Genomic DNA, 23,985 nt, shown 5'->3' on the forward strand with positions numbered 1-23,985 from the left:
CATGTGTGTTTAAGGAATTAAAGGCATGACTTCATCTAATTTTATATAGTCAAAACAGAAGATGAACACAAACTAAGAATCAGAAAAATGCAGTAATAGTTATAAAATAACCCCGCCTTCCTTGGAAATAGTAAATATTACCTTTCCCAGCTGCCCTCCTGATCTTGGGAATAGTGAATTTCTTCAAAGGATTGACTTCTACACCAGCAAGTAATAAAGGCTCACTGGTTGAGTTCATTTTCCATAGTGTCTTGTGTTTAGCAATATCTTTCATTTCCATTTTGTTGGTGGCCTAAAATCAACCCGAAATTATTAAACAAAAGGTCAATTAATAAGTAAGAGGCAATGGCAGTAAAACTTTAAAATTTCTTACATGGAATTGAACACACTGTCTTGGTCACACTCACAACAGTTTCCAATCACAATTTGTCAGGTCACCCAAAATAAAAAATTAACAGCTTTAGCTTTTACATAATGTTTTAAATATTTATTTTGTTAGCTTCTAATAAAACTTTTCTCTGTAATTTATAAAACTGTAATGGGGTAACTAAAAGTGTGTGTTCCTGAAAAGTTTAATAACTTCCAAACAATTAAAAAAAATGTTTATTTAATTTTGATGGGGTAGGGACAGAGAGAGAAGGAGACAGAGGATCTGAAGCAGGCTCTATGCTGATGGCAGTGAGCCCAATGTGGAGCTCAAACTCACGGACTGTGAGTCATTACCTGAGCTGACACCAGATGCTCAACTGACTGAGCCGCCCAGTCACCTCTGAACAACAATTTTTTATTAACATTTGGTAAAATTCTTGCCAAATACTATGTTTTTAAAAAGCATTTTGTCTATACACTTCTGTGAACAGAATGAATTCTCTAAATCAGAATCTCTGCCTGTGGGAAAAACCTAAAGTTGTAAACCAACTACTACAGGACTATCCCTACATTGGATTGCCTAAACAGTCAATCATTGGCTAATGTTCCATAGTATCACTCTATAAATGGATTAAGACCTCATATATTGTCATACTATAAAAGATTTCTTTTCCTCCCTTCTTTCTCTCTCCAACCCTCCCTCCCCTCCCACCCAACACATACAGTTAATTCTTAACCTTTCAAGCAGAACTCGTACTAGGTATTGAAGGAAAGTTATGGAGTCTACACACAGAAATATATGTAGACATGGATTTTTTTCATACCATTTCATAATATGGTTCATGGACCTCCTGATAGCTATTAACTGCTTAGTTCCAACTTAGCTCATAATCTACATTAAGAGCTGCCAAAATTCTACAGAAGGATCATAAAGGATAAAATTCTACAGAAGGTTCACAAAAGATTTTCCCTTCAATCCCCACTCCACCCTTTATGGGAGATAATCTTACAATCTCCCAAACATGGATCAGAATAGGGAATCTGAATAGACAGAAATCTCTAGAAACAGAAAATCAGCCTTTCTCTCATCTAGCTTCACTGATAGACACCAGTGGTGTTGTCACCTAACAAGAACACCCACAAGATACACTATCTTGAGTCAGGGCACCTGGCTAACTCAGTTGGTAGAGCACGTGACTCTTTATCTTGGCATTGTGAGTTTGAGCCCTGTGTTGGGTGCAGAGATTATGTAAAAATAAAATCTTTAACAACAACAAAAGAAATACTGTTGCCAAGATATACCAGCCTGAGAGATAGCTGTCAAGATAGCCATATTCATCTGGTAAGGGGGAGAAGGAAGAATAATTTATTTAATGACTTAAATTACAAGAAAACTTTTCACTTAATCGTGATCTATACCTACTGTACACAAAGGGATACTACCATCACTTGAATATACTTGAAGGGCCAAGTGCTGCAACAATCCTCAATACTGCCTTTAACTATAGTTAAACTGTATTTTCAGGAAAGGTGGATACTATTATAGCTGTATGGTTTCTTATACAATGTTCCTCTAGTACAATTTACTAATAAAGTGGGCCTCTGAAATTCACTGGTTTTGTTCCTTAGTGCTTAGGATAACACTAAGTCACAAATTAGCTAAGTTAAAAACTGTAGTGAAAAATGAATATTCAGGGCACAATGGTATTCGATGTTCTTTAAAAAAAAAATTTTTTTAATGTTTGTTTATTTTTGAGAGACAGAGAAGAGTATGAGCAGGGGAGGAGCAGAGAGAGACGGAGACAAAGAATGTGAAGCACGCTCCAGGCTCTGAGCCATCAGCACAGAGCCTGATGTGGGGCTCAAACCCACAAGCTGTGAGATCATGACCTGAGCATCTGAAGTTGGACGCTTAACCGACTAAGCCACCCAGGCGCCCTTCAATGTTCTTTATTAAGTTGCACCCAGCAATTTTTCAAGTAGGAATAATACTTGAAAAACTTCAGCCTAAACAACTTAGCCATATTAAAGTGATAACAAATTCATATAAATCTTTATATTCATATTCACAGTCCCATAAACATATCCTGTTCTGTAGTATATAACAGGATATGTTTTTACATATGTATGCAAATGGTTGAGTGTCTGACTCTTGATTTTCACTCAGGTCATAATCTCGTGGTTTGTTAGATCAAGAACCACATCGGGTTCTATGCTGACAGTGTGAATCCTGCTTGGGATTCTCTCTCTGCCTCTCTCCCACTCATGCTCTCTCTCTCAAAAGTAAATAAATAAACACTTAAAAAATAAGTATGTATATTATGATCAATGTTAAGCTAACACACTTGAAGATTATACAAAATAATACATTCTAGGAAAAAAATTATTAAAACTGATTTAAGAAGGAATTACAAGAATTCATCATCTTAGTACTGTCAAGAAGAAATTAAATTAGAAGTTACAAACTGATTCTAAAAGTAAAAATGATATTATGGGGCTCCTGGATGGTTCAGTTGGTTAAGCATACAACTCCTGATTTCAGTTCAGGTGATGATCTCACAATTGTGAGATCGAGCCCCATGTTGGGTTCAGCACGGAATGTGGAGCTTGCTTGGGATTCTCTCTCTGCCCCTCCCCTGCTCGTGCTCTCTCTCTCTCAAATAAACTTAAAAAATAAAAAAATTAAAGTAAAAATGATATTAATATATCACAAACCATCTGAGTTCACCCCAGAAATGCAAGGGAGATTTATCAATAGGAAATATGTACATCTCATTTACTACATAAACCTTTTAAAAGTATTTTGCCTATACACTAAAAAAGAAAAATCAAGTGATTCTCTCAATAGACTATGATTATCTCATAGACTTATGATTTTTTTTTTTTAAAAACATCTTAGGAAAGAGGAAGCGACAGAGAAATTGGTAACGAACACCAAAAATTTATAGCAAATTGCTAAATATCAGGAGCACTACCTTTTCAATTAAGAATAAAATAAGAATGCCTTTGTTTCCTTTATCTCTGCTTCCCTGTAACAGTGGGCTGGTGGTGCTCACAAGGGCAAATGGCAAGAAATAAAAGGTATAAAGGCAAGTTAAAGGGAAAAAAGAAAAGGGCTTGGGAATTTCTGGGAGTAAAAGAGTGTTTCAGCTTGTAAGAGAAAACTTAGATGAAGTTTTAGATGAAGAATGAATTTTACTTAGAAAGGCAAAAAAATCATAATGTTTCAAATTTTGGTTCTACCATTAATTAACAATGTTATATTAGGCAAAATGCCTAACTTCTCTGAGACTGATAATATCAATAATATTTCACATGGTTGTAGCACCTGTATGCTATAATGGACACAATTAACTATTTGTATATTCCTAAAGTCTATCTTATGGAACCAAGTTACACTATTTGTCAAGAAACACAGGACTGCAAAGATAACCTGCTTAGAAGTCAAGTGATGTTGGTTCTAATACTAGCTCTTAATAGCTCTCTAATACTAGCAACTACTCAACTAACCTCCAACAATTCACTAACTTCTGCAGTGTGTTACTCTGTGTGCATTATGAATTGTATTACATTTTTCAGGGACAAGTAATGGCCAAAGAATAGATATCTTTTATGCCAAATAGTCAGGCTAAATATTTGATCCTCTTGAAGTCCATTTTAGAAGAATATTTGTATTGGGTTTCCGAAGACCATCATTAAACATTAAGGACTTGCATGTTTGGGAGATTAGAGATTACTAAATAAACCTGCAAAATCTTTAACCTGATTGTCAAAGAGTCTTAATAACAGAACCTGTTTCAAGTGAAAAACTTAGCCTTAGAGTTTCTTTAATGAGACTCAACTGCTATCAGTTGAGTCCTTATACAAGGTAACTCAGGATGACTGCAGATACACAAAAGCATTAATGAGAAAGTTTTTTTTCAGTTCTCTTTCAAACTTTTGTATGAATCAGCTTGTTATTAATTTATCTTTAAAATCTCTAAAACTTTGCTGTTCTTTAACAACAACAAAAGCAATGCCTCAGTTTCAGGATTTTCTGGCAAATAATACTGTTCTAACTTATTTTTACACTTACCTTCTATTTGTGCCAAATAATACTGACTTCCTATTCATTTTCCATCCCAAAATATACTTAAGTAAAAAATAAGTCTACTTTAGAATATTACAGAAGTTACTGTAATGATGATATGCAGATATGGCAAAGATCATTCATTCCTCTTCTAGTAATCTCAAAAAAGAGTTCCTGATGAATAAAGAATACTCTCAGAACTTAAGTCACAAAAGTAATTTCTGAGTTCTTCTGCAGAGTTCTAAATGGTTCAGACTAAGAATTATTTGATAAGCAAATGGTTAAATCAGATCACACATATGATAAACTGCATATACAATTAGTGAAATTAAGCCAAGAATCCCTTAGTTAAGACTATATAATAGAGAAATAAAATACATTTTTGTCATATCTTTCATTTTACAGATCAGGGATTGGCAAACGCTGGCCCACTATTAGTTTTCATAGGGACTGAAATTTAAATGACTGGAAAAAAGTCAGGAATAGTATTTGTCGCTTAAAAAATTATCTGCAACTCAAATTTAAGGGTCCATGGTAAGTAAATTTTACTGGGACACAGCCACACCAATTTATCTATTGTCTATGGCTGCTTTACTATTAGAAAAGCATAGCTGAGTAAATGTGACAGACACTCTGGGGCCCACAGACTAAAATATTTACTACCTAGCCCTTTACAGAAAGAGTTTGCCAACCCCTGTCAGAGATGAAGCAACACAACTAATTGGGACAATAAAAACTAGGTCTTATGACTTCCATTTCAGGGCTCTTTCTCCCATACTCCCATTGTCTCAATTATCTCTCTACTGTATTATGAATTTCAAAGTGAGTGAATCCCTACTCACTTTGCTTCTCTGCATCTTGCCCAACAGCATTTAAACAGGCTCAAACCTGATCATTTCAAAACCAAAATAGGATTCTACCAGGGTTATACATGTCTTTATCTAGATCACCTTACTTCCTCCTCAATCTACTTTGATTTTCAACTCCACCTCAACAGCAATCTTCAGTTACCTTTTTCACATCAGTCTCTCAGTCACGTAAGCACACTTCTGGCTCATAACTTACTTGGCCTGTTTACATTTGATACTCTTGACCAATCTGCCCCACTCTTCCCTGATTGCTGTGACTTCATAATCCTGATTTCAGGTGGTCCTTTCTCAGTCTCTTAATAATTCAACACTAAAACATTATTGTTTTAATGTTTCCTTCTATAAGGGAAATAAGAGAATATTCTCTTTGAAGATTTTTTTAGTAGTATTTATCAAACTAATTTTAGCCAACAACAAAAACAAAATCTTGTGGTTTTAATTTGCATTTCTTTCATTACTAGTGAGGTTGAGTCATTTTTTTCCTGTCACTTGTTCCTCCTATCTTTTTCTCCATTTTTTCTTTTTTACAAGTAAGATGGTTTTTAATGATTTGTAAGGATTTTATACACAGAGATATTAGTTTTTGTCTGTCATAATAAAGGTTGCAATATTTTTGTCTTAATTTCATTTATGGCATTTGTATCCCATAGCAAAATTTTAATTTTTGTGTAGTTTAATTTCTCAACCTTTTATTACACTGGATTTTTAACACCATCAGTGTAGGAGAGTTCCAGTTGTTCCATATTTTCAACTCACATAATACTGGCCCAGACTTTAATTCCTGCCGATTCGGCATTTGCCGATCTGCAAATGCTATCTCACTGTGGTTAGTTTGCATTTGTCTGATTTTTCATAAGACTGTGTATATTTATTGGTCATTTGTGTTTTCAAACCCGTGAAATGCCTGTTCATGTTTTTTACCCACTTTTTTATGAGGCTATTTATTCTACTCTATGTATTTGCCAAAAAAAAAAAAAACTTTTTTTTTTTTTTTTTTAATTTTCTTAACGTTTATTTATTTTTGAGACAGAGAGAGACAGAGCATGAATGTGGGGAGGGTCAGAGAGAGAGGGAGACACAGAATCTGAAACAGGCTCCAGGCTCTGAGCTGTCAGCACAGAGCCCGATGCAGGGCTTGAACTCATGGACTGTGAGATCATGACCTGAGCCGAAGTCGGCCACTTAACCGACTGAGCCACCCAGGCGCCCTCAAAAAAAAATCTTTTTGAGATATGAGCACTTCATCAATCATATTTGTTGCAAATAATTTCCCCTCACTTTTTAAACTTATCTTTTCACTTTTTTGAAAAATATTTAATGTGGTTGAATTTATACACTTTTTCCTTATATTTTGTTTTTGCTTTTGATAAACTTTAATAATTCTCCCCAAGATCATAAAGAATATCCTCTCTATTCTCTTCTATGAAAAGTTTTATAGTTTTGCCTTTTACCTTCAAGTCCTTAAATAACCTGAAATTCATGTTAGTCTGAGGTAAGAAGGGCTCAATTTTTCCATATGAGTATCCAGGGTAGCATTAGAAAAATCTTTCCTTTCCCTATTTATCTCTGGTATCTCTGACATTAATCAACTTTCCACATATGTATGATTTCTAGGCTCTCTGATCTGTTTTATTGGTGTCTTTCTGCATTCCTGCACCAACACCACACAATAATAAATCTTGATATATGTTAGGATAAAACCAAAAGAAAATAAAAAACAAATCTTGTTTTTTGAAACACCTTTGCTCTTACACACATATTTTAAAATAAGTTTGTCTAAAACATAAAAGACTCTTAAATATAGAGAACAAACAGAGGGTTGCTAGAGGGGCGGTGGGAGGGGGATGGGCTACATGGATAAGGGGCATTAAAGAATCTACTCCTGAAATCAGTGTTGCACTATGTGCTAACTAACTTGGATGTAAATAAATGAATAAATGAATAAATAAATGAATAAATAAATAAATAAATGTAAAGTAAGTTTGTCTAATAAGAAATCTTGTTTAGGTTTTAACTGGAATTTCACTGATCTACTACTGATCAATGATATTGTTTTATGAGTCTTCCTCTCTTGAACATGGGTTATCTTCCTATTTATTCATGTCCTTTATATCTTTCAATAAAGATTTCTTTTTTCCACAAGGGTATAACATGTTTTAAAGAATTTATTGTAAGTTCTGGGGTGCCTGGGTGGCTGAGTCAGTTAAATGTCCAACTTCAGCTCAGGTCATGATCTCATGGTTCATGGTGTTTGAGTCCCACGTGAGGCTCTGTGCTGACATCTTGGAGCCTGCTTGGATCCTCTGTCTCCTTCTCTGTGCCCCTCCCTTGCTCTCTCTCTCTCTCTTTCAAAACTAAATAAACATTAAAAAAATAAAGGATTTATTCTAAGTTTGTCATAATTTTTAAATCACTACACATTATCTTTTTAAAAAGTTGTATTTTATTCACTGCTAATGTTTAAAGTGGTGTTCATGATAATGACAATATTTATCTGTAACACTTATTAGGAACCAGACACTTATCTAAGTGCTTTAGGTATATATTGATCCACTTAATCATCATATCCCTATAAGATTCCCTTATTTTAAATTAGGGAAAAAAGTGTAAGTTAAATAATGTGCCCAAGGACAGAAAGCTAGGAAGTGTTTGTTGGAATTTAAAGCCAGGCAGTCTGACATTGGCATGAATACACTCAATTGTTAGGCAAAATGACTTTCACTGAAACTGATTTCTGTACACTGACTGCCAGCAACCTTGCTATGCTTCTATTGATTCTAATAATTTGTCTTCATGAACAATCATAACCTTTCTGAATGAGGAAGGGCATATTATAATGATTTTCAGCATGTTTCTTTTTTCCAATTATTATACCATTTATTTCTTGTGCTTGCCTTACTGCGCAGGCTAGAAGTTCTAACGTATGTCAAATATAAGTGATAATGGCAGGTGCCTTGGTCTTTTCCCTGAACCTAAAGGGGAAGTTTTAAATCTTTTACAATTGAATGACAAATTCTATTTTTTTTTTTTTTTGAAAGACATCCTGTATTGGTTAAATTTTCCTGGGTATAAAATTCTAGACTGACTGCTATTTTCTCTCAGCTCTCTTAAGATACTATCCCACTACTTCCTGTGACCCACTGCTCCTGTTAAGAAATCACCTCCAAAAGCAGTGTGGAGGTTCCTCAGAAAATTAAAAATAGACCTACCCTATGACCCAGCAATAGCACTGCTAGGAATTTACCCAAGGGATACAGGAGTACTGACGCATAGGGGCACTTGTACCCCAATGTTTATAGCAGCACTCTCAACAATAGCCAAATTGTGGAAAGAGCCTAAATGTCCATCAACTGATGAATAGATAAAGAAATTGTGGTTTATATACACAATGGAATACTACGTGGCAATGAGAAAGAATGAAATATGGCCTTTTGTAGCAACGTGGATGGAACTGGAGAGTGTGATGCTAAGTGAAATAAGCCATACAGAGAAAGACAGATACCATATGGTTTCACTCTTATGTGGATCTTGAGAAACTTAACAGAAACCCATGGAGGAGGGGAAGGAAAAAAAAAAAAAAAGAGGTTAGAGTGGGAGAGAGCCAAAGCATAAGAGACTGTTAAAAACTGAGAACAAACTGAGGGTTGATGGGGGGTGGGAGGGAGGGCAGGGTGGGTGATGGGTATTGAGGAGGGCACCTTTTGGGATGAGCACTGGGTGTTGTATGAAAACCAATTTGACAATAAATTTCATATATTGAAAAAAAAAAAAAAAGAAATCACCTCCAATATAATTGTCACTCATTTAAGGGCAAATCTTTTTTCTCTGACAGCTTTTAAAATCTCTTCATCTCTGGTGTTCTGCATTTTCATTATAATGTTCTAGTGTAAATATTTCATGGACTTGTATTTAAGGTTTGGTATCTTTGACATTTTTGTGAAATTTTCTGCAACTTTATCTCTGAATATTGTTGTGGCATTGTTCTATTTCCTTAGAATAGAAATTTTAGTTACCTGTGTTTAAACTTCTACACCTTTATTTTTCATGTTTCTTAACACCTAATTCATGTATTTCATCTCTTTTTCCTAGGTTGCATTCTCAATAAAGTTGATTTAAAATCAATAGTTGATTTAACACACACACACACACACACACACACACACACACACAAAACAAAGAGTGATATAATATCTGGGTTACTTGCTTTAAAATTATCCAGTTAATAACTGCTGAAGCTTGAAAATGGGTACTTGGGGACTCATTATAGTATTCTATTTTCATATATTTTGGAACTTTCCAGAATAAAAACAGAAGCATAAAAGTGGCTAAATGTGCATAAATTATCTTTAAAAATTTGTTTTAATGTTAACTTATTTTTGAGAGAGAGAAACAAAGTGTGAGCAGGGTAGGGGCAGAGAGAAGGAGATACAGAATCCAAAGCAAACTCTAGGCTCTGAACTGTCAGCACAGAGCCTGATGTGGGGCTCGAACTCACAAACTGCAAGATCATGACCCGGGCCAAACTCAGACGGAGCCACCCAGGCACCCTGAAATTATCTTTAAAAGAAATCGATAACGTTAGCTGTCTATGGAGAAAAGAATACTAGGTGGTTTAGGAATGTGGAGGAATTTATCAGTTTACATTTTTATTACCTTAAGTTTTATCTTCATAAATTTATAAACTCTTAAAAATGAAAATAATTTGTTCACTATTGCAACAAAAAATATAAAATACATAAGAATAAACTGAAGAAATGATCTGGGCTGATAGGAAGACTTCTAAAAACTCTGAAGGTCATAAAAGACTTGCTTAAAGAGGGAATGAGCATACTTTATTTTTGAGTAATACTTATTATGGTGAATATTTAAAATTGTCCTACATTAAGCCTCTAAAGTTGATTCAATCTTGAAATTGACAAAAATAATACTAAAGGTTATATGGAAAAGAAACAATCAAGGAAATTCTGAGAAAGTTACTGGAGGAAGAAAACTGGACTATTAAATATTATAATTTATTCAATAATTATAGCAATTATAATTAGCTGGGTAATATCACTCAATTAAATTTAGGTTTTATTAATGAGAGAGGATAGTAAATAATAGGCAATTTAAAACTGTAGTTATCGACACAAAAATAAACAATGGAATACCAGAGTCAGAAAAAAGACCAAAAGTCCCCAAGATTTTGCAGATGTTAATAATGGTATTTCAAATCAGTGAGGCAATCTACAGTATTCAAACAGAACCTAGCCATATGGAAAACAAAAACACAAATTTAAAACTACAATGAAATTTTTCATACCTCTCAGATCAGAAAATATTAAAGTCTGACAATATCAAATGCTTAAAAAGGTGCCAGAGCAAGTGGAACTCTCATATACTTCTGGTGACTGTGTAAACTGGTACTGTCACTTTAGAAAACAACTAGGCAGTATCTAGTAAGGTTGAAGATGTGGATTATCTTCTGACCTAGAAACTCCATTCTCTAGGTATAAATACTCAAGAAGCAATTCACAAAGTGTGATCCGAAAACTTCTGGGAGTCCTTAAGAGCATTTCAAGGTGTCAGCAGGTCCTCTTTTCCACCTACATATCTGTGAGGTCATATTATCTTCATATTCTTCAACCAAAACAACAAAAACTGCAGAAGACTAAATGCAGAAGCAAGTGTGAGAATTCACTTCTTTTTTTTTAAGTTTATTTATTTATCTATTTATTAAATGTTTGTTTATTTTTTAGGGGTGCCTTGGTGGCTCAGTCAGTTAAGTGTCCGACCTGGCTCAGGTCATGATCTTGTGGTTCTTGAGTTCGAACCCTGCATCGGGCTCTGTGCTGACAGATCAGAGCCTGGAAACTGCTTCGGATTCTGTGTCTCCTGTTCTCTCTCTGCCCCTCCCCGGTTGCACTCTCTCTCTCAAAAATAAACATGCTGTCAGCGCAGAGCCTGATACTGGGCTTGAACTCATGAACTGTGAGATCATGACCTGAGCTGAAATCACAAGTCAACCAAGTGAGCCGTCCAGGGTGCCCCACACCTGATTTCTATTAGCCTGATTTGCAGTAATAGAAAACAACAGCACTTTTTTGGGAAATAGTTATTTTTCATTAAAATATTACTTATGTCAATATGATGGATGTGTTGCTATTTCTAAATGAAAAATTAGTATGGTTAAAAATTTCTTGCTTGTAACTAGGTACAGGAGATACAATCCTCATTAACAAAAGTTCTTTATGGTCTTAAATTTGAAGGGTGATTAAAGGGATCCTATATAAAGAATACATTTGGTTTTGTCCCAGCAAAGAGTTTCAAAAACCCTTGGAATGTCCTAAATGACAGGAGTGACTTTGTTATGCTAAAAGGTGACTCATGGTGGGCCCCTACATAGTTTCAAAATCGGGGCTGATCACCAGAAAACCGTGTACGTGATTAGACAGCTAGGACTTTCAGTTGCTCCACCCGGGAGAAGGATTAAGAATGAGTTCAATCACATGTCCAATGATTTAATCAATTGCACCTCCTTAATAAAACCCCAATAAACACTGGACACTACAGCTCAAGGGAGCTTACTGATTGGTGAACGCAATGATGTGCTGTAAGTGTGATGCCTCCAGACTTCACGGAGGGAAGACATGGACTGTTAAGGACCCTCCCAGGACTGCATTCTATGTATGTCCTTTGTAATAAAACTAATTTTAAGTACAGTGCTTTTTGAGTTCTGGGTGTTGTTCTAGTGAATTATTGAAACTGAGGGGGTTCGTGGGAACCTCTGAATTTGTAAGCAGTTGGGTCACAGGTATGGGCGGCTTGGGGAACCACTTGCGACTGACATCTGAAGTAAGGACAGTTTTGCGGAAGACTTAGCTCTAATGGGAGTCTGACACTAAATACAGATGGTCAGCATTTGAACTCGATTGTATTGCACTGCAGTTAGGGTGGAAATGTCAAATTTTAAAACCAACATCTCTGACAACCATTATCCTAGAGAAGCTCCTGTACATGTACACCTAAAAGCAAACTGAGGAGTGTTCAGAGCAGCATTGTTGCTGATGTCCATCACTAACCAGCAGGATGGATAAACTGTGGTATACAACATGCCAGGGAATACAACATGAATGAAAATGAATCGACTACAGCTACATGAAACGTAATGTCAAAACAAGTTGTGAAAGAGTAAAGTAGGATGCCATTTATATGAAGTTTAAAAAATGCGAAACTGAACAACTTAGGAAAGAAGAAATATGATAGATAGCAGGCAAATCATCAGCTCAGTGTGTAACAACCTTGTTAGTTTCAAAGGAAAACTTTCAATTCTATACCAGGTGAACATATAAGTGAGGGTAGAAAAAAATACACACAGAGGGTTTAGACAAATTCGTGCTTCACATACCTACAGTAATATCCTCCCTCTTTCCGACCACTCATTCACGGGGTTTCGTTATGTGTGTATGACTGAAGACTGATATAACAATTGTGTTATATCATTTCTAGGCAACATATTTTTTTCAAATTTCAATGTTTCTGATTTCAGGACATTTATTAAAATCAATATGAATTTTTTAAAAATTAACAACTACCAATTATGAACTTTAATGTACTATTTACTATTTCCCCCACCAAAGATTACTATTAAGTTGACAATAGTATGCCAAAGTATGGCAATCTACAACAGAAAAAATATGATAGACATGTTACAAAACTGAGTGGCAGGCAGCTGAATGGTGCTAACAAAAAATATGTGACCACCAAACATTTGCTATTTTTCAATAATCCCAAAACTCTCCATTTAGCATTCCATACTGTAACTATTACACTTCATAAATTTCCTACAGTAAAAAACAAAAAATTCCTAAAGTATCAAACTGGCACTCATCCTGACATAATACCCAGCCCATTACTGACAAAGAAAACAGAGGCCTGAATGTTTCAGGAGGAACTTGTACAACCAGAATTATATTACTATATTGAAACTTGGCTTTTAATGATTTATTTAAATGAGCTTAAAATTTTTTATCAACCTGAGTTCTTAACTTTATTAAAGAATAATAAATTTTAAAATAGTAATATAATTAGACTGTGTTCGTTCTAACTGGAACCATCTCAGTGTTCTAAAATTCACTGATTAGGTGAAATGTAGAGAAGGTGAAATCAAGTCTTTAATTTGACCACTGCTATCAAATGATATAATAACAATTGGTAGACAAAGGATGCTTTGATCAAATATTGTTGTCTTTGATAGTTTTGGCTATATGAATATTCCAAATATGAAACTGGTATAGACAGAGATGATGACTGTGCAACCAGAATACAGCTGCTCGTATTGGTAAGACTGAAGTTTCACAACTCAGGTAACACCAGCAAAAACAGGACTTGGGTAGAAAGTTATAGAATCCTTAACTCTTTTACCCTGCCTGGCTCACATGATGTCAGTACTTGGGTAAGAGAAAGTCTTTGGCAGGTGTGCAAGGGTTAACATACATGCAAGTATTAACATATACCCTTTCTTAGAAAACTACTGGAAGATGTGCTTTGGGGTGGGAAAAAAAAGAATGAATCTAAAATAAAGATGACGTGGGATTAAAAAAAAAAAAAAAAGAATGAACCCAACCCAGAGTAGTGACCTTAGGATGGATGAAAGTGGCACACAATTTCTAGGAAACCCTCAGTGTAGACTGAAGCAGGACAATGGAGGGCTCCAGAACAGAATTCCCCACACACCTGGAACTAATATAACATTGTACATCAACTATACTTCAATTAAAAAAAAATTCTCTAACTTAAAAAGAAAAAGGAACTTATGTATCTCAGCACCCCAAAAACCATTACTGGCAAGTACTAGCACATTTGCAGAAAAAATGTTACATTTAAAAGCAGGCTAAAAAAGCTATTATTAATTCTAAGGAGAAAAGTTAGACAATCACAGTTGTAGAAAACAATATGTAGATCATAATAATGTGAGCACTGATTTCTAACAAAAAATTATAAATATGTTGGAAGGATGGAGGTAGGTAGTGAGATGGTGGTGGTTAGGAGTTATGTTCTTATCTACAATGATGACAAAATCAATGGATAATTTCTATCATTGATAAATCAAGAAACACTAGTAAAAGCATATTACCTAGAAGTGTGGAGGTGAATACCTAGGAAAGTAACTACAGAAGTTGAAGGTTGCTGCCCCTAGGAAGTATAACTAGGAACAGAAGAGAATGGGACAACAGACAACTGTCTTTCATTATATATATTTAGTATTATGACTTTTTGAAATTATGTGCAAGTAGCAATGCTTCTATCAGATGAACTACACTTTTTTGTTCTTGTTTTGTTTTTATCCTGCTTTGGTATCAGAATAGTACTGGCTTCATGGAATGATTTTGAATGTGTTCCCTCTATTTCACTATTTGTAAGATTTTGAGAAAAATTGTCATTAGTTATTTTCTTTAATGTTTGGTAGAATTCACCAATGAAATCATATGGTCTTGGGCTTTTCTGTGTTGGGAGGTTTTTGATTCCAAATTCAATTTTCATTCTTATTATAGGTATAAGAAGATTTCCTATTTCTTGGACTCAAGATTCATGACTCAGTCGTGTTAACTTGTACATTTTTAGGAATTATATGCTTTTTTCCCTAAGTTACATGATTTGTTAGTATATAATTGTTTATAGTAATCTATTATCACACTATGTATTTCTGTGTTTTCTCATATTGGTTTTTGAGTCTTTTCTCTTTTTTTCTTAATGTAGTTAAATCATTGCCAATTTTGTTTATTTTTTGGAAAACTGATCATTACTTGAAAAGTTAAGTTATTGTTTATTCTGGTCTCTATTTTATTTATTTCTGATTTTTCTTTGTTATTTCCTTCCTCCAGTAAATTAGAGTTAATTTTTTTTTCCTAGTTCCTGTGGTGCATATATGTATTTTAGATCATGTATTCAGAAGTATGCTTCAGGTAAAACATTTTCTTATTGGAAAAAAATAACTTTAACTGAGGGTACTCACTTAAGATAAAGCCTATCAGAGGGGAAGTGGGTAAGGGATGGATGAAACAGGTGAAGGGAATTAAAAGTTCACTTATCATCATAAGCACTGAGTAATGATTGCTGAATGAATTGCTGAATCACTATACTGTACATCTGAAACTAATATAACACTATATGTTAAGTATACTGGAATTAAAATAAAAACTTAATAAAATGAAATTATCTTAACAAAAAACCCACAAAAGTTAATATTTTAAGAAAGTAGAGTATTTTATACTTCATATTAGGATAAAAAATAACTTGTAAGGCTATGCCATTACATGTAGCAAAAACTTTGCTAGGAATCAGAATATCTAGGAAGAAAATTCTAACACCTTTCACAGAGATTTGCATAAATGGAAAAATCAGAAGTTATCTGTGAATTCTGGTATCACATGTCAAAAAGTTCTTACCGATCTAGGTAACATCTTGAGAAATATGAAGGAAAGTTTGCTTTTGTTGGTGGTGGTAGTTATTGTTATACAAATGTTCCAAGTCCTTTTACACTTACAGCTTTTTTGTTTTTTTTGAGAGAGAGTGTGTGTGCGTGCATGTATAGGAACAGGAGAGGGGCAGAGAGAGAGGGAGAGAGACAATCCCAAACAGGCTCCCTGCTGTCAGTGTGGAGCCCAATGTGGGGCTTGATCTCATGAACTGTGAGATCATGACCTGAACGGAAACCAAGAGTCAGATGCTTAACGGACTGAGCCACTCTTAATCCTTTTCCACTCTTAATCCTACTTGGTTATTTGTATCATTCAGTTTTTATAACATTTTTATAATTTGACATTTTTATAAGTGAAGTGTGTGCTTTGATTTGGAATTGGCTAGTTCACTGAATACTATATAGAAAGTGGTGATATTTTGTATATGAAAAGAAATTAAGGCTAACAGAACAGTAACTCTAAGCTTACAAAGAATATAAAATAAATATTCAGAGGTTAAAATATTGAAGAAACAGGGATTAGATAGTTAAAGTGTGAAGAAAGTTTTAAAAAGTCCTTTCTCACTAGACATGTGCCTGGAAAGGACATGTTCTTGGCATCTCCCTATTTCTCACTGTGAGTAACATCTTTTTAATGTAAATATGTAACACTGAACTCAGGGTTTGGGTTATCATACAATTCTTCACTAAACAGAATGCATGAAGAGACAGTCTGAGATACTTTAAGCAGGAACTGACCTGTTTCTACTGGAAGAAAATACCATGGGTCATAAAGTAAATTCAGCAGGGGAAAAAAAAAAAAAAAAAAAAAAAACCTGGCAAAAACACAGCAAAAGTTCAATAATAATTATGCCTTGAGTTATTGGTACTATCCTTTTTACTTTCTGTTTTTGTATTTTTCTACCATGTTATCTCAAAGGGATTGCATTAAAATCCTTCTAAGATCCTAGGGGAGCCTGGCTGGCTCAGTCTGAAGAGCATGCAACTCTTGATCCTGGGGTTGTGAGTTCAAGCCCCACATTGGGCCTAAGAGCTTACTTAAAAAAAAAAAAAAAGTGTTCTAAGGTCCCGTATTATCTATAGAAGGGTGAATATACTGATTAACTTTAGACTTAGTTACACATACATGTTTTAATTTCTACGCTAACAAGACAGAGGGATAATTAATTCTGGTTTGGTGAAGTCTCAACTCATTGACCTATTAACATTGACAACTATTTTTTCAATAACTGCTACCACTGTGCTCTGCTAATCTGCCTCCTCCCAATCTGCTGGGGAGTAGAATCTCTTATGGATTTCGTAACTTTTAATTCACTCTTAATTATTAAAAGTCTGATTTAATTAAAATAAGAAAATAAATTTATAATAGAGAAAATGAACAAAAGACCAAAATTGCTTCTTTGTAACAGCGAAAAAACCCCGAACAATAACTGTGCTGAGACTGATGAAGGAGGAAAAAAAGATACAGATTCAAGGCAATTCCTTTATGAATCCCAGTAAGATTTCTTTCTTGCAGTTAGATAAAAATGATTTTAAAATTAACGTGGATGAGTAGGTACTTGAAAGGCATGGTTTATTTATTAAATGGGGCCAACATAAATTAAATATTTGTAATGAAATAAGATCCTAATTGAGAACATAATACAATATTTCAAGTTGGATATGAATGTACAGTATAATCATTCATTATACTCTCTAGAAATGCGAGGCATTTCCAGGGAAAGGAAATCTAGAACCTTAGGGAAATTATTAATGAAATAAGTGACCAGGACAAATCCAGCTGGTAAAGAAGCTGGTAAAAAAATAAACAACAAAAAAATCCCACTGGTTAAAGAGAAAGAGATTATAATAAAACTAAACAGCACAATAGTAAAGATGGAATGGGAGCCATGTCAAGAAGAGACTGTAGGCGCCTGGGTGGCACAGTCGGTTAGGCATCAGACTCTTGATCTTGGCTCAGGTCATGATCTCACGGTTTGTGAGTTCGAGCCCTGCATCTGGCTCTGTGCTGATGGCACAGAGCCTCCTTGGAATTCTGTCTCTCCTTCTCTCTGCCCCTCCCCAACTTGTGCGCGCGCCCTCTCTCTCTCAAAATAAATAAATACACTTAAAAAATTAAAAAAAAAAACACAAAAGACATTGTAGTCAAAAAGGTAGAGACAGTGCCTGCAACACAGACACAGTGACTAGTACTTGTTTCTGGTAATGTGGAGTTTCCAAGTGAGAGTGAAACATTACACTGAGACCAAAGGCAGAAAGATCCAGCCCCATGGAAAGGAATGGGGTGGTGACAGAAAAATGGAAGGTCTTCAAGAATTCCTTCTGATGCCATCATAAACAAACAGAACACTCTGAGGGAAAAATGAATACTGGAGGAATTTTGAAAGATCTCCCAAAAGGTGAGGTTGAATTGATCATAAAAGAGCAAGATTATGATCTGTATCGTGGTAAGAAAAAAAGCTCATACCAAAAAAACCCAAAAAGCAAAAATATAAAGCCTAATGATTCAAGGGTTAACACCTAACTTCACACAGATTTTCAATAAATGTCTGTTGAATTAGTGAGGCGGGGGGGGGGGGGGGGGGGGGGGGGGGGAGACTGAAGAGGTAAAGTTAAATGATCCATTATTTTTCATGGACTAGAAGCTTGTAACCCCTTAAAGGGGCAGAGGATGCCCCTTAGCGGCTACCAGTAAAATCTATTAATTCTCTTGTTTCACTTACAGAATGTTGTTGACTTTTGTCTATCAATTTTATCAACAGCATCTGGCTGAGTATCAGATCGTTTATTCTTACTGATTTCAGATTCAACATCTATGTAGCCATTTTTTTGTGACCCATATCTCATAAGATAAATTTACAAGTTATCCAGAGGTTTACATGTCAACACTTTGTGAAGACACAATAAAGAAAGCTCAATTTCATCCTTGTAGTGTCTCAGAAATCTACCCTGAACTCTCTCTCTCAAATTCTTCTTTAACTTGAGGTTTGGCTTAGGGGGAGGCAGTGATATTGGGAATGCCTACATGAAGAACAATGATAATCACAAATAGTCGTTTTGTTGTTGTTTTTTTAAACTGGCCCTTAGGAGCATCTGGCTGGCTCAGTCAATGGAACATGTGGCTCTTGATCTTGGGATCATGAGTTCAAGCCTTACCTACACTGGGTGCAGAGATTGCTTAAATGAATAAACTTAAAAAGACCCCAAAAAACCCAAACTGCCTCCTAGTCTTATACACAACAGGCAGAAGTTACTAAACAAAAGATGCTTCTAGATCATTTTTCATATAAAATTAACAGAAACTGGAAACAAAATAGCAAAGGAAGCTCATGTAGTTTTCTTACACTTTCAATTGTATTTAAGATGGACATTAGGACTATCTTATTTCTTTTCTGATAATCTTTGTTTATTCTGCTATTGTCAAATCCCAGAATCTTTTAGGAAAAGCACCATGTGAAGCTTATCAAATCCTCTTGGAAAAGATGAGCCATCTGTTGAGTCCTATTTCCCTGGAGGTCATTACTGTGAGTCAGAGACAAGGGCTTATAACTACACAGTAATTCCAGTAGCTACCTTGACTCACTACAGAAAATAACAAGGAAGATTAAAAAAAAAAAAAAAAAAAAAAAAAAAAAAAAAAAAAAAGCAAACATAATTCCCAAGAGAACAACTCTCCTCCATTGATAACTTGTTTTACTTAGGTTTAAAGAGTTAGATAAGCAGAACCTGTGTGCTTCTGAAAATCAGTGCCCACATCAACCACTTCTCTAGAAAGATGTGGTGTATCAAAAGAAAATGTCATACATTAGAATGCACTATATATCTAAACTCCTGGACATTTAGAGTAAAACTGTACTAATTTGAATGATTATGGAAGAATAAAATCTTACTACCCCGGGGGTGGATGTAATAAATAGATTATGAAATGTTACCAAATAAAAACCTGAGATTTACCCAAAAAAATTAAGAGAAGCTCTCAGGTTTGTTTTGAAGACTTTGCTAAGACTGAACAAGCAATTTTTTCCCCAAATGCAAAAAAAAGTCTGGAACTGATCACAGTGACTAGTTAAAACATTGGCAGAAAAATATCTTAAAATCTCAGGCCCAGTTACAAGTAGCTGAGGCTAACCTGGCTACAGAGCTCAAACTCCTGCAACTTAACAGTCCAACTTTTCACTTTCCTTCCAAATTGTCTTTATGAAATTAACTTGAAAAAGAATGGTTTTGAAGTATTTATGACATAGTAAGGAAAGGACTCCATACAAGAAGTCAGCAGACTTGGATTTCTTGTCCTGATTCTGCCACTCACTAAACACCTGCTCCTAAGCTTTACTCTTCTCATCTGTTTTCAGTAAGGCTTAAAGCTGAAAACCGTAAAATGTTTTGCTTCCTCCTATTCCTATCCCACTCTCTACCACTACCAAGCTCTATTTATTTACATTTTCTCTGTGGTTCCACACACAGGTACGTGCAAAAAACTGTACTGTGTATGCAAGCTGATGTCATAAAAGTTTGGCAGTTTCAGAAGTTAAAGAGCCTTGATACCCTTACTTTTAAACTACTTAGAAAACTTATTTCCTCAGAGTACATCTGTGTATGACTATGGCACTTTTATTTTTTTAAATGTCAACAGTTGGCCCAATTTCCATCCTCTGACATGTTTTGTTTTCAAAATCAAACAAGTATCATTTAAAACCCATCCAGTTAATATGTGGGTGACCACATGTGACAATAACACTTTTGATTAAAAATGGAGAAACAAAAACAATCTGGCTACAAAATAAATGTCTTATTCTGCTTAAGTACTAGCTCAAAGGTAATTCCAAACCTCAAATAACACAAATATTCTAAGCAATATCTGCATATTGGCCTGACCTTCCAATTTAGTTATTCAAAGATTCAATACTTATGGTAAATTAAGGTCAATTTTGTATGGGTCAATGTTCTCCACTGGACTATAATTTACCCATTTTTAAATCTCCAGCAGCAATCACAGATCCTCATAAGTACCCAATAAAATTTCCTGCAAAGGATACTTTAGTATTTCAATGTGTGGAAAAATACACATATTCCTCACATATCTTTTTTATTGTGAAATTATTTATAAGTCAATTATAAAGTAGATTACTGACAGTGAGTTTAAAAAATCAATACAGTATTATAAGTACCAGCAGTAACAAAACCATTATTTGAAATACTTACCACTCCTCAATGGAATCTACCATCATACAGTTATGATCAGGACTCAGTCCATACATGAAAAATGACAAAGGAGTATCTACAAAAAAAGAAAAGGCAGAGGTGAAGAAAATTATGGTCACATTCTCCGTCATGAATAAACTCTTTTTTGTTCTGCCATTTTTTTCCTCGTGAATTCTGCTTTCCTTTTAGTCCTGTTTCATTTGGGGGGAGGGTAGGTTCCGTTTTCTGCATGTCTCAGTACCTTCTCTATTACACCCTTGCATTCTTTTCTCCTCTCCTCTTCCTAAGTCTTTCTCTTCGCTTTAGTACGTTCTCATCTGCTATTCAGAATCAGCTCACCACTTTTATGCAGCCATCTAGCAGAGAAAATGACATTGTGACATAGCAGATGAGCTTGTCCTTGGACTTTTATATATAGCAAAAAACACTAAACACAAACACTGATAGTTTTATACCAAAAGTTTAATTAAGTCACTATAAACAGTTATGGTACATGCTATGCACCATCTAGGTACTTTATATACAGTATCTCATTTAATCTGCACTGATTAGCAGTATTACCATTTTTTCCAGATGAGAACAGGGAGAATCAAAAAATTTAAGAATCTTGCCTAAGGTTATCCAATTGCTAAGTTGGTTTTCAAGTCCAATCTTGATATCTGGATTCTAAACCACTAAACTATCCTAACCATTTTTTAAGTTTCTTTCTAGAGACATTTAAGCCATAACTCTAATTTTATGCACCATGGAAACAATAAGCAATTATAAAATATGTCCAAATCTTAATGACCTGTTTATAATTAGCTTCAGATTTATGTCTTGATTTCAGGATAATAGACTTATGCTTTGATTTCAGGATAATATTAAAATATAATTTATGCCCTGATTTCAGGATAGTACTACTGGTTACATAATAATCTCTATATGATGCTATTCCATACCTTAAAATGCTACACCTTCTTTAAGAAAAAGTATGTTTTTATTACTGATACATCCAGCAAAATTTTGAACTCCAAATTCTAGAGTTTTTCTATTTTCCAAGTTAAGCATTCAAGAAAATTAAAAAAAAGTATTTAAAATAGACATTGTAGGAGCACCTGGGTGGCTTAGTCAGTTAAGCGTCCGACTTCGGCTCAGGTCATGATTTCACAATTCACAGGTTCAAGTCCTGTGTCAGGTTCTGTGCTGGTAGCACAGGACCTGCTTGGGATTCCGTCTCCCTCTCTCTCTGCTCCCCAACCCCCAAATAAATAAATTAACCTTAAAAAAATAAAATAAAATAGACATTGTAGATCTACTTTTGAAAAGAAAACGTCATTACTACACATTTTAAAACTCTGTAAAAACAAAAGAACATGTTAACCTTTACTGATAATTTTGCCAATGTTTTAGTGAAGTGCTTTAATGAAGTGTTATTGCCAAAAGGACCCAAAGAAATAAAAGTGGAAAAAATACACAGAAAAAATCAGAATCAGTATAGTCACAGAATATCAAGGTAATAAGGATAAGAGACTGACATATAAAAATAAAATGACAACTAATTTGGAAACTAAAAATTCTGAGAATTTAATGATGATAGTCTATCACTCACAAATTCCCACGATTGGAGCTAGCATTCACATAAGAATATCAATAATGGTATGAAATATTTAGTAATAATTAGATGGATGACATGTACATTTGGAAATCAACGATTAGTGCATTTGCTTGTCTACTGTAACTGTACTAAGTTAAAGGATAATTTTTAAGTCAGTACACTTAAGAATCCAAAGCAAACTTGTAAATTAAGACAACGGGGGTGTATAAAAAACAAATACGTATGAAGATGTAAAAGTTACCAATACTCTTAATTTGATCATAGAAGTTGCTTAAGAAAGCACAAAACACAAAAACCCTTGCGCAGAGCCGTTTCAGACTTTCTGGAATAGCAAAACAGTGGCAAACCCCTGAAATAAGGGGAAAAACTGGCTATGGGACACTGAAATTAAAAAGCAACACCAACCTAAGGCACCTGGGTGGCTCAGCTGGTTGAGCATTCGACTTCAGCTCAGCTCATAATCTCACAGTTTGTGAGTTTGAGCCCCACATTGGGCTCTGTGATGACAGCATGGAGCCTGGAGCCTGCTTCAGATTCTGTGTCTCCCTCTCTCTCTCTGCCCCTCCCCTGCCCCTGCTCACACTGTCTCTCTCTCTCTCTCAAAAATAAATATTAAAAAAATTTAAGTTTAAAAAAGCAACACCAACTACAAATTTAATAAAGAAGGTACTGATTTGGTAAGCCTTTCCACAAATTCATGGGAGGCATTTCATTAAAAGAGAAACGAAGGGATGCCTGGGTGGCTCAGTTGGTTACACGTCCCACTCTCGGGTTTGGCTCAGGTCGTGATAACATGGTTCATGAGAACTAGCTCCACGTCGGGCTCTGTGCTGACAGCATGAAGCCTGCTTGGGATTCTCTCTCCCTCTCTCTTTGCCCCTCCCCAGCTTGTGTGGGTGCTCTCTGTCTTTCTCTCTCTCTCTCTCTCAAAATAAATAAATAAACATTAAAAAAATAAAGAAAAACTGCCTTCAAGACTTTTCTCTACTAGAACCTATGTAGTACAGTAACTCTGAATTTAATCTGTAGAGGAATGTATGTTTGTATGGGTATGGTTGAAAATATTCACTAAAGTTTCTATTAAATATGAGAATTCTTGGGGCGCCTGGGTGGCGCAGTTGGTTAAGCGTCCGACTTCAGCCAGGTCACGATCTCACGGTCTGTGAGTTCGAGCCCCGCGTCAGGCTCTGGGCTGATGGCTCGGAGCCTGGAGCCTGTTTCCGATTCTGTGTCTCCCTCTCTCTCTGCCCCTCCCCCGTTCATGCTCTGTCTCTCTCTGTCCCAAAAATAAATAAAAAACGTTGAAAAAAAAATTAAATATGAGAATTCTATATTCATTGATATATGTCAGATTTTCTTGTTTAGAACTACCCATTTACCAAGAAAAAGGGAAAAGACCTCAATTTCACCTCATTTTTAA

General features: G+C 35.1%; 1 protein-coding gene across 10 annotated transcripts in view; it reads right to left on the minus strand.

Annotated features, from left to right (window-relative positions):
• The window catches only part of TEX15 (testis expressed 15, meiosis and synapsis associated), a 100,187-nt gene that overhangs the window by 64,370 nt on the left and 11,832 nt on the right, over positions 1 to 23,985 (minus strand). For 4 of the 10 annotated variants that reach the window (XM_042934470.1, XM_042934467.1, XM_042934468.1 and 1 more), the window contains exons 1-2: positions 1,194 to 1,212; positions 142 to 292 (exon numbers count right to left, since the gene is read on the minus strand). In XM_042934470.1, coding sequence (XP_042790404.1) covers positions 142 to 292; positions 1,194 to 1,196 — 154 coding nt within the window. In that variant the 5' untranslated portion in view covers positions 1,197 to 1,212. The other 6 variants (XM_042934463.1, XM_042934461.1, XM_042934462.1 and 3 more) reach the window with 4 other exon arrangements.

Source organism: Panthera leo, chromosome B1, assembly GCF_018350215.1.
Source record: "Panthera leo isolate Ple1 chromosome B1, P.leo_Ple1_pat1.1, whole genome shotgun sequence".
Taxonomy (NCBI): domain Eukaryota; kingdom Metazoa; phylum Chordata; class Mammalia; order Carnivora; family Felidae; genus Panthera; species Panthera leo.